At 49.5% G+C, this 10806-nt stretch overlaps 2 protein-coding genes across 4 annotated transcripts; one reads left to right on the forward strand and one right to left on the reverse strand.

Moving 5' to 3' along the window:
* Window positions 1–1390: 1390 nt before the first annotated feature.
* Prr19 (proline rich 19) lies at window positions 1391–4207 on the reverse strand. Of its 2 annotated transcripts, XM_032896189.1 has the most exons (3): window positions 4101–4207; window positions 2034–2658; window positions 1391–1939 (listed from the first exon to the last, which is right to left on the reverse strand). In XM_032896189.1, the coding sequence occupies exons 2-3, from the start codon at window positions 2650–2652 to the stop codon at window positions 1467–1469; spliced, it is 1092 nt and encodes a 363-aa protein (XP_032752080.1). In that variant the 5' UTR covers window positions 2653–2658; window positions 4101–4207; the 3' UTR covers window positions 1391–1466. The 2 variants fall into 2 exon arrangements, with proteins under 2 accessions (XP_032752080.1, XP_032752079.1); XM_032896188.1 differs by lacking the exon at window positions 4101–4207 and having other exon boundaries at window positions 1391–1942; window positions 2034–2652.
* Window positions 4208–7497: 3290 nt separating this feature from the next.
* Pafah1b3 (platelet activating factor acetylhydrolase 1b catalytic subunit 3) lies at window positions 7498–10084 on the forward strand. Of its 2 annotated transcripts, none has more exons than XM_032894179.1 (6): window positions 7498–7629; window positions 7993–8090; window positions 8286–8375; window positions 8958–9074; window positions 9152–9274; window positions 9750–10084. In XM_032894179.1, exons 2-6 carry the CDS (start codon window positions 8010–8012, stop codon window positions 10035–10037), a joined length of 699 nt encoding a protein of 232 aa, XP_032750070.1. In that variant the 5' UTR covers window positions 7498–7629; window positions 7993–8009; the 3' UTR covers window positions 10038–10084. The 2 variants fall into 2 exon arrangements, with proteins under 2 accessions (XP_032750070.1, XP_032750071.1); XM_032894180.1 differs by lacking the exon at window positions 7498–7629 and adding an exon at window positions 7729–7884.
* The last annotated feature ends 722 nt before the right edge of the window (window positions 10085–10806 follow it).

The following is a 10806-nucleotide window of genomic DNA, read 5'->3' on the forward strand; positions in this document are numbered from 1 at the left end:
GGCAACTGAGAGTCCTAGGAAGGCCTTCCAGCATCAGACTCCAACAAACTTCCTAGCTTCATCCTCCACCCTCCACTGCAGAAAATTCACTGCTGCTCAAAATGCCCTTTCAAAAGCTTGCTGGCCGGACACAGTTGGGGTGGGGGTGGAGGGAAAGGAGCAGGCAGTTCTCTGTGAGTTCAAAGCCAGACTGGTCTCTGCATTGAATTCCAGGCCAGCCAGGACCACATAAGTGAGAATCTGTTTTTAAAAAAATGAAAGGGGGGTTGGGGATTTGGCTCAGTGGTAGAGCGCTTGCCTAGCAAGCGCAAGGCCCTGGGTTCGGTCCCCAGCTTCGAAAAAAAAAAAAAAAAGAAAGAAATACAGACTGAAAGCTTTCTGTCTGGGCATGCAGCTCAGTGACCGCATGTTTGCCTAGCATGTGCAAGGCTCTGAATTATATTCCTGAAGGAGCAAATAAACACAATTCCTGAAGTGAGACGTGATACAAGCAATTAATCCCAGTACTTGGGAGGCAGAGACTGGTGGATTGCCCCAAATCCCAAACCAGTCTGGTCTAAAAAGCAAGTTTCAGGTCAGCCAGGACTACCATAGGGAGACTATCTCCAAAAAAAAAAAAAAAAAAAAAAAAAAAAAAAAAAAAAAGCTTAATTAAACCACACAAACTGAGAAGAAAAAAAAATAAATGAATGCATGAAAAACTTTTGAGTGTGAACTCTTTACCCTGTGGCCAGTTGTTACCAAGACGGGTGATGAGAAATTTTACTGTTTGTGTGTGTGTGTGTGGTGGTGGTGGTGGGGTTAGTAGAGAGTTGTTACGTTTTGTTTTGTTGGGGTTTATTGGGGTCATAGAGTACAGACTGGCTCAGAGGATAACTGTAAACTCTTAATCCTCCTGTCTCCATCACCACAAACAAACATGTATTCTCTCCTATTGGCTCCTCAGCTCCAACAAGTTAACAGGTGATATACCCATCTTGGATTTAAGAGTTTAGAGGGGCTGGAGAGATGGCTCAGCGGTTAAGAGCACCCGACTACTCTTCCAGAGGTCCTGAGTTCAAATCCCAGCAACCACATGGTGGCTCACAACCATCTGTAAAGAGATCCGATGCCCTCTTCTGGTGTCTGAAGACAGCTACAGTGTACTCATATATAATAAATGAATAAATCTTTAAAAAAAAAAAAAAAGAGTTTAGAGCTAAACAAAGTCCCTCCCATTCAGGAGGCAGAGTCAGGCAGATCTCTGAGTTCATGCTCAGCCTGGTCTACAGAGCAAGTTCTAGGACCCCCAAGTTTACACTGAGAAACCTTGTCTCAAACAAACAAACAAACAAACAAACAAAAACAGAAGAAAGAAAGCTACTCTCCTGAGACAGCCACTCACTGAAAATCAAGAGGACCAAGAAGGTGTTTTATTGAGGTGACTGGGAGTGTGGGATACCTGCCCCCAGCCCTACCTAGTCTCCTCAGTACAGTCTCATTGGGGGGAAGGACCAAGCCTCTGGACTGCTCTGAGTCACCACCCAGGAGAGACTGGGCAGTGGGGCAGGAGGGTTGGGGCTCCAGTCCAAGGCAGATGTTCTGGGTAACAAGGGTAAGGATGGCTGAGGTAGGGGCTGAGGTGGGCAGACATCCCAGGGCTGGGGAGGGGGTGGTGTGGCTATGAGCCAGATGCTTTTCAGCATATCAAAAGCTGTTGGAGGACCCCAAGCTGCTCCAGATGGTGAAGATGCTGAGGACAGGAATGGCAGTTGGCGATCTGGAGGCTGCACCTGGCTGACCCTGTGTGCAGGGGTGATGCTGCTGCAAGTATGCGGCAGGGCAAAGTTGCACCCCTTTGTCGCCTGCTGAGTCCTTTGCCTCCCCTCCCGTGGAGCATGCTCAGGAGCGTTGATACAAGAAGGTGCCATCCTCTGTCTCTCAGGGGCCCTCCGCTTGGCTTCTGGTGCAGAAGAAAGAACAAGGAGATCATGTGGACTACAACAGAGTAGTGGAAGGGGAGGGGGAGAGGGAGGGGGAGAAGGTGGACTCACCAGGCAAGGGTAGCTGGCAACCTCGGAGCACCAGGGCAAGATCAGGCACACAGCCATGGCAGCCCTGTAAGGTTCTTATGATGGTGTCTCTGGCCTCCTGCACTAGGTTCCTCCTGGGGAAGGCTTGTGGCACAACCAGCTGGCACTGCAGCTCCTCTAGCAGTTGCCCCAACACAGGGAGATCTGGGGAATTTGGTGGGCCTGGGCCTGAGCCTCCTGGTACCTTGTTCTCCTTGCCTTTTGACTGAAGGTCTGGTTCTTGAACTCTGACTGGGCTGCAGGAGGACTTGATTGGTAGCAGAGGGGTACATGATTCCAAGGAGCCCCTGTTAAGCAGCCGGGCCACATCCAAGGACTTCACCTCATGGTTGAAGAGACCCCTGTGCTCCCGGCTCAACCTGCCCTGAGTTATCACAACAAGCTTGGGGGCTGTGGAGGCTGCAGGTTCCTGGAGGATCACACATGGATCCCGGCTGGATATGGGAGGATCCTGACGGGCCAATGGCCTGTGGCTGCTCACCAGGGCCTTATTTCGCTCCCTCCTGGTCTTGCGACGGCGAATTCGACCAGGTTTCTCAAGCTGCTGGAAAGGCTGAGGGGCTGGACCCCGAGGGTCCATGATATCCTAGAAGACAGAGTGGTCCTCAGATGCAAATAAATCAAGGACAGTAACTGAGAGGGAAAAGATGAGCAGGGGAAAGGGAGACTACTGTTTAAAGAAATGAAAGACATTCTTTTCACTGGACAGCCACTGGAAAGGGCCAGGCCACACAAGAAGTCCAACATGAATTTCAGGCAGTTAATAGGAGAAAAATGTCGGGAAATGGGGGACAAGGTAACAGAGAGTAAGAATATGGAAAACATTAAAAGACAATAGCCAGGCCTTGCAGTGCAGGCCTCTAATCCCATCTGCTCAAGAAGGCTGAAGCAGACAAATCAAAAGTTTAAAGAGGCCTACCTGGGCTACAGAAGACAAAACCAGCCTAGGTAATGCAGTGAGATCCTGTATAAAAATACAATTCTAAAGAGTCTGTGTCTTGGGAGCCTAAAGAGCTGGCTCAGCAGGCCAGGAGAGATGATGGCTCAGCAGTTAAGAGCACCAGCTGCTCTTCCAGGAGACCAAGGTTCAATTCCCAACATGCACATGGCAGCTCGATCAAAGGACTGAACTTAGTTCCCAACACCCATCTCAGATGTGACACACAGCCCAACTCTAGCTCCATGGGATCTGGTGTTGTCTGGCTTTTGTGAGCACCTCTATACACACACACACACACACACACACACACACACACACGAGGCACATTTAAAATAAATCTTAAAAAGAAAAAAAAGTCTGGCTCTTGTACACATGTACCCTAAGCACTGAGAATATAAAAACTGTGGATATAGTTCAGTGATAAAAGTACTTGCTTAACAATTACATGAACTTGTGTCCCTATGCTTGGAGGCCAATATATACATGTTTTTACATTTATATTAAGATGAATAAAAAAGATGGAAGATGGTCCAGGCAGAGTGGTACCCTCTTTGGGAGACTGAGGCAGGAGAATCATGAATTTGAAGTGGCTTAGAATATAAAAGACTCAAAAAGAACAAAACAAAAAAAAGGAAGCTGAGGACAGGCTATGAGCAACTGGAAAGCTCTGAGGAACTAGAAGGAACAGGTGGGAAATCCAGGGCTGGGGAGATATAGGAAACGGAAATAGTAAGTGAAGGCGGGAAAGAGGAACACGCATGGTGGTGAAAGTCTGTAATCCCAAAATTTAGGAAGTGGAAGGAAGAAGATCAGGAACTCAAGGTCATCCTCAACTTCATAATGATGTTGCAGCCAGCCCGAGTCTTTAAGACTAGGTCTTAAAATATTAAACACGTAAGGCAGGAGCGAAGACACCCAGAGAAGTCGAAGGGCTTGCTTTGGGTGGGACATAATTCACAAGAGCCTACAGAGAGTGGGCTACTCTTGAGAGGAGGCATAAGGCAGGGGTGCAGCTCAGACAGTTGAGGTGGACCCAGGAGGCTGAATGAAGAGGTTGGTGGGGGCAGGGTGGGGGAGGGGTGCCTCACCCTCTTCTCTCCTAACGGACCCCCGCCCTGGACTCCACGTGGCTGTGGAGAGAGGTGGCTTCTTTCCTGTAGAGACCCAAGCCTCGAAGCTGTTCGCGCACTTCCGGGCCTCGAGTGCGGATTAAGCCAGTAAGCATGCCTCACGCATGCGCTTCCCTTGCCACGCCCCTTGCGTGGAGAAGCACGAGGCACCAAGATTGACAGTTACAGCCCTGCCCAGCCCTGCCTAGAGTACCCCCCCGCCCCACTGGATTGGCTTCCAGGGTTTCTAGGCCCCGCCCACCCACCTTACTCAATGCTGATTGGCTAAGGCTACTGGCCAACCATTTGACTGGTCCTAGAGCCAGGCGCCAGGTTCCATGCACACAAAGATGGCCCTTGAAGACACGCCTGAACCAGCACTTTTGAGCCCTGTGACTTTAGAAAACTTTGTAACTGCCCAGAGCCTATTTCCTAATCTGTGAAATAGGTTGGAAGTAGTACCTCTCCCATAAGGTTGGGAGAAGGCGGGAATGAACTAACACACATGTGAATGAATGCGTGCGAGTTTTGATTCTTTGGCGTGCTTCAGAATTTTCTCTACCCCCAACTTTATTGCACATGTCCCCTCACCCCTTTAGCTTGCTTAGGGTAGTATGGAACTATTCTCTTGCTTTTACTTCTCAAACGCTGGGATTACAGCTCAAACTACCCCAGCATATATCCCGGTCCAAATGTTAGTAATGATTTGACCTGTGTCTTTTCTTTGTGCTTCCCAGGTCCTTAGAAGCTCTCGAACCTTGCCCATACACCGCTTCTGGAAACCAGCTCTGGGTTACAAAACAGTGAGGGGATGCCATCAAAATTTTGGCACGAGTTAAAGGTTTCCAAAAGTACAACAGAATCGAACTAATAAATTTAAGGTGCTCACCAAATTTTGCATTCAAAACTCGTGGTGGCGTGGGCCTTTAATCTCAGCACTCCGGAGGAGGAATTCTGTGAATTTAAGACCAGCCTGGTGTCCATAGCAGACTTACATCCAGAACAAGCAGGCCTAACTACATAGACTCTGTCTCAAAGACAAAAACAAACAAATGAAATAGATTCATGCAGCTTTGGGAACGTAGAGTGCGTCATTTGAACTGCACACATCATGCTCTGCAATGCTAAAGAGCACTGTCTCAGAGTCTATTCAGGGACAATATATTATGAATTCCAAGACCGTGGCTGTACATAAAAAGTTTCTCCTGCCAGACGGTGGTGGCGCATTCCTTTAATCTCAGCATTCCAGAGGCAGAGGCTCTGTGTGAGTTCAAGGCCAGCATGAGCTACATACAGAGTAAACTCCAGGACATTCAGGGCTACACAGATCAAAAAAACGAACAAAAAAACAAATAACAACAACAAAACAAGTACACCCGCGTTATTAGTATGCAAGTTTGCTTTTTGTTTCTAATAAGTGATACAATTATATCTGTACAAAAGAATTGTTTTTAAGTCCTCTTTACATTATCAGGAAATATTAGATTTCTATGTCCATATTATATACCTATAATCACAGGGTCATGTAAAATTTTCTCAGACTAGAGTCTGGAGGTTCATTAGTTAAGAGACTGAGTTCAGTTCTTTGCATCCACACAGGGCAGCTCACAATTGCCTATGACTCCAGCTTTAAGAGATCTGACGCCCCTCTTCTGGCTTCTACAGTCACCTGCATTCAACTGCACATAACCACACACACACACACACACACACACACACACACACAGAGAGAGAGAGAGAGAGAGAGAGAGAGAGAGAGAGAGAGAGAGAGAGAGAGCTTTCTTGGGCTGTGGATAAAGGCTGTGCACACCTTTATTGCCATCACTAGGGTAGAATGGATAACTGTGAGTTTAGTTAGCCTGGTCTACATACTGAGTTCTAGGTCAGCCTAAGCTACATAGTAAAACCTCCTATTTAGGGAAAAAAAAAAAAAATCGTGCAAGGCCCTGGGTTCAGTCCCCAGCTCCAAAAAAAAAGAAAAGAAAAAAAAAATCAAGACAAACCAAAACACTTTCTCAGGCAAAATTGGGGCTCAAGTAGAAAAAGCCAGGGTCTGACCCATTAGTGTAATTAACATTCATTCCTCAAGCACTGTACTCATTCCGTCACAACTTCCTGCCGGGCCCAGATCTAGGGAAGTAGATTGAGACAGAATGTGAGCACAATAAATAAAACTCTTCACTACTTTAGTATCAGCCTAACCAGAAGGAATGGATGGGTTCGAGAGACCAGCCTGTAGGTGGGGCTGCCAGAAAACAACCAGGCCATTTAGGGGTGAGTGAGACCCTGGGCATCTGAGAAAATATTGGGGTTTGGGATTAGTGTGAGCCAGGGGAAGAAAGAACATGACAGAAAGTGGCCTTGGCTACAGATAGGAGTTTTAGAGTCCAGAGCCACCCACCTGAAGCTGGTGATGGAACTTTGTATCTAGAGAGAGGCGCAGAGGCCAAGGAGGTGCAAGGTGATCTGCAGGAGGGATGCCAAGTTGGACCTGGGCTGGGCCCTGCAGCCATCTCCAATTTCTGATCTTTCTGCACCTCTTCCACGTAGATCTGATGGTGCCTTGGAGGCATAGAGGTATGCATTTGAGCTTTTATACCTTTAAAAGCCTAATGTCGAAGCTGGTTGAGTGGCACATAGCTTTCACACCAACACTCCGGAGGCAGAGAGAGATAGATCTCTGTGAGTTTGAGGCCAGCTTGGTCTACAAAGCAAGTCCAGGGCTCTGTCATACAGAAAAAACCTACCTTAAAAAAGAGAAAAAATATATACACACATATATATGTATATATACGTGACAAATAAATAATAAATAAAAACAAAACCCTAGTGTGGGGTCTGGCACGGTGGGGCCAGGAGTCAGAGGTAGGTAGATCTCTGTGAATTCAAGGACAGCCTGCTGGGGCATAGCAAGTTCCAGGAGAGCTTAAAGTTACACAGTGCAATCTCATCTCAAAACAAATTTAAAAAAAAAAACAAAAACAAAAACCTTTAAATAGGGAAGTCCCCTCAAAGCCACTCTCTAGTGCTGCCTCTAATCTATAGATTCACTTCTTTCATTTTTGTTTCTGTTTTCAAGACGGTTTCTCTGTGTAGCCCTGACTGTTCTGAAACTCACTCTGTAGACCAGGCTGGCCTCGAACTCGGTGATCCACCTGCCTCTGGTTCCCCCCCAGTGCGGGGGAATTAAAGGCGTGAGCCACCGCCCAGCGCCCAGCTTGGGTAGCTTCTTTTCAAGACCCCACAACAGTAAGAAATGGGAGAGTCCCTTCCCAGGTGCCTACGAACCACCCCTCCGCAGATCCAAGAATGAGCCCGTCCACTCCCTCTCCCACGTGAATGGGTTACACACACACACACACACACACACACACACACACACACACACACACACACACACACACACACCCATAGGTGGTCTCTTCCGGAGTTTTCTGGCCCTGCAGCAAATCATTTCCTCCTCGGAGGGAGGGCGCTAAATTGTCTCTGGTCTCTGTCGGCTTTTCAGGTACCCTGCCCCTTCCCGTCCCTCTCTGGGTTGTCTCTCTCTTGTCTCCCCCCGCCCCCTGCCACGCGTGCCGCGTGGTCTCGCCTGCCCCTCGTTCGGTCGCTGTGGCACTAAGGGGTCCCGGCGGGAAGCGCGGCAGACGAGCCCACTGTGCGGCCTCCGTCGGGGGAGGGGATCAAGGATTCCTTCCTATGTGACGGTTTCTAGTCTGAGAAAGGAGGCGGCGTCCGGGCTCGGCCTTCGCCCTGCGTGCGAGTGAGCGCAGCGGGACGGTCCATTGTGTTGGCCCGAGAGGTAGGGGTGGGCGTGGCGGGTCCACGTCCGCGCGGAGCTTTCCCGGGCGGACTCCACTCTGATCCCCAGGAGCTGCGGTGCTGAGGATGAGCGGGGAAGGGGAGAACCCGGCCAGCAAGCCCACGCCTGTGCAGGACGTGCAGGGCGACGGACGCTGGATGTCTCTGGTGAGTGACCCCGCGCGGTCCCCAGGGTTAGGGACTTGGGGGCGGGTGTTTCTAGAGAATCCCTGCTTCGTGACATCCTCTTCTTAACCTACGTGAGTAACCAGCTCTGAGTTGTTTTGGGTTGTTCAGCCTGAAGGAAGCGGGGTGGGGCGGGGCCTGGAGCATGCGTGCCTTTGACTCTGTCTTTCCCTGCAGCACCATCGATTTGTGGCAGACAGCAAAGACAAGGAACCCGAAGTCGTCTTTATCGGGGACTCCTTGGTTCAGCTAATGCATCAGTGTGAGGTGAGGGTCCACCAGTTTTCTCCTTCCTCATCCAGGCATGTACTGTCACTGGCACTTCAGGCCCAGGATAAAGGGGTACAGAAATGCCCGTGGTAGCAGGAATCTAAGAACCCCGTGTACATGCAACATTCTGCTGAAAATAAAGTGTGTGCCCTGAAATTGTCGGGTTGGGTTTGTCAGTATCAACTTAAATTGAGCCGTTCCTTTGAGATTGCCTAAGGTGAGGCTGTTTGTTTAAAGTGGAGCACAGCCCTATTGTGTTTACAGGAAGTTGTAATGGCTTTACAGAAAGTGAAGGTTGATTGTAATGGTATTCTGCAAAGACTATCAATAGTCAAGTCTCTCCCTAAGAAGTTTAGCTACAATGGCTTTTTTCTCACAAGGAGGTTCAGTTGTATTGCCGTTAGCTCTGTATAGTTCAAGCAGACACCAGGGAGACAGTGACAAGTTCCAAGATTCAGTATTTGCTAAAGGTGAGATTTAACCAGACCGTGTCCATGAAGTAAGGCTAATTCATAATGTCCGTAGTTACGGCCTGGACAGAGGGTGGTGGCTAGTGCCTACATCATTTCTTGATCCCAGATCTGGCGGGAGCTCTTCTCACCTCTGCATGCACTTAACTTTGGCATTGGCGGTGACAGCACACAGCATGTACTCTGGCGGCTTGAGAATGGGGAGCTGGAGCACATCCGGCCCAAGGTAAGAGGGCCCGGTTGGGGGGCTGACCCTCTTTTTGCCTGCCTCTTTACTGTTGCTTTGTGTCACTCTTTCCACAGATTGTGGTGGTCTGGGTGGGCACCAACAACCACAGCCACACAGCAGAACAAGTGACAGGTGGCATCAAAGCCATTGTACAACTGGTGAACAAGCTGCAGCCCCAGGCCCGGGTGGTTGTGCTGGTGAGAGCTTTGGAAGGATGGTGAAGGAAAAGGGGAAGCGGTTGTGGTGGCGCTCCAGAGGCAGAGGCAGGCAGATCTCTTGAGAGTTCAGAGCCAGCCTGGTCTACACAGTGAAGACAGCCAGGGCTACATAGAGACCCTGTGTACAAACTGTGGCTGCAGTTAAAGATACATATTCAGGGACCAACGGAGTCCTGGGTAATTTGAGTGTTGAAAATCTCAAAGTTGTCAGACGTATTCTAGCTAAGACGTTTCCACCTCTAAAAGAGACCCCTGACCCACTGGCATTATATCCTAATGAGTGATCTCTGCAGACAGGCAGAACCCGGAAGATTCCTAATGAATGTCCTCCCTTATTTCCCATCCCTAAACCATTTTACAGCTGAGGATTCCCTGGTAGGGTGGTGGTGGTGGAGGTGGACAGTTTGGTCCAGAGATGCTGATCTGACTACTTACTATTGGTGTGCCTCCTCAGGGCCTGCTTCCGAGGGGCCAGCACCCCAACCCACTTCGAGAGAAAAACCGACAGGTGAACGAGCTGGTTCGGGCAGCACTAGCTGGCTACCCCCGAGCGCACTTCTTAGATGCAGACCCTGGCTTTGTGCACTCAGACGGCACCATAAGTCACCATGACATGTATGACTACCTGCACCTGAGCCGCCTGGGGTACACACCTGTCTGCCGGGCCCTGCACTCCTTGCTGCTTCGTCTCTTGGCCCAAGATCAGGGCCAAGGCATCCCTCTGCCAGAGACAGCACCCTAAGCGTCTTTCCTTCCTTCCCTTGACATTAAATTCTCCTCTTCCGCCTACCTCTGCCTCCTGTGTTATGCTTAGTCTTGTCTGAGTCCCACCACCAGCCAGATCCCTGACCCGTTGTTACTCAGGGCATTTCTATTGTACCTACAGCAGACATTTTAGCTTGAAGTCAGTTGAATTTCAGTAGTGCACTTTGGACAAATTCTGGTTGAAACCAGTTTGCCATTATTAACCAGTTAGGATCAAGGTCAATCCATAATCTCTGGAACAGTATCCAAATCCTATCAAGTCTCACCCCACAAGCTGTCCCTTCAGGAAGCTGTCCCTTCAGGAAGCTGTCCCAGACAACTTCCTGGTGCTCTGGCTTGTTTAGATGCAGCCTGAGACTTTACCCTTTCCACAACTCTGCACGAGGAGGTTAAGTCTCAGGTAAACTCCTCCCCTGGCAGCAGTGCTGGCTCAGACCATGTGGAGGTTAGTAGGTGTCAGTCACTGAGGATAGCCCATGGCCCTGACCTGGCCTCTTGAGTGCTACCTCTTGTAATGTTTTGAGTAAAACTGATTCTAGGTCCAATAGCTATGAACTGTCCTTCTCCGTGCAAGGTCTCCGTCTACTCAAGCTGCTGCCTACTGGATAGGCAGACAGTCCTGGCTGCCTCACTCACAGAGGCAGGGCTGTCAGCCCCAAGCAATGATGGGGCAGTGGCAGTGTGGAGCTGCCCTACGCCCACGTGGGGATAGGCGTGGAAGCAGCACTTGAGGAACAAGTCAGCAG

The sequence above is a fragment of the Rattus rattus genome, chromosome 2 (genome assembly GCF_011064425.1).
Source record: "Rattus rattus isolate New Zealand chromosome 2, Rrattus_CSIRO_v1, whole genome shotgun sequence".
Lineage (NCBI taxonomy): Eukaryota > Metazoa > Chordata > Mammalia > Rodentia > Muridae > Rattus > Rattus rattus.

Excerpts from the sequence above, each read along its gene's own strand:
- Prr19 (XM_032896188.1), bottom strand. The coding sequence starts at position 2,652 with ATGGACCCTCGGGGTCCAGCCCCTCAGCCTTTCCAGCAGCTTGAGAAA. Across the intron at positions 1,943-2,033 it reads TTGCCAGCTACCCTTGCCTG|AAGCCAAGCGGAGGGCCCCT; the intron begins GTGAGTCCACCT and ends CTTCTGCACCAG.
- Pafah1b3 (XM_032894179.1), top strand. The coding sequence starts at position 8,010 with ATGAGCGGGGAAGGGGAGAACCCGGCCAGCAAGCCCACGCCTGTGCAG. Across the intron at positions 8,091-8,285 it reads ACGGACGCTGGATGTCTCTG|CACCATCGATTTGTGGCAGA; the intron begins GTGAGTGACCCC and ends CTTTCCCTGCAG. Across the intron at positions 9,275-9,749 it reads AGGCCCGGGTGGTTGTGCTG|GGCCTGCTTCCGAGGGGCCA; the intron begins GTGAGAGCTTTG and ends GTGCCTCCTCAG.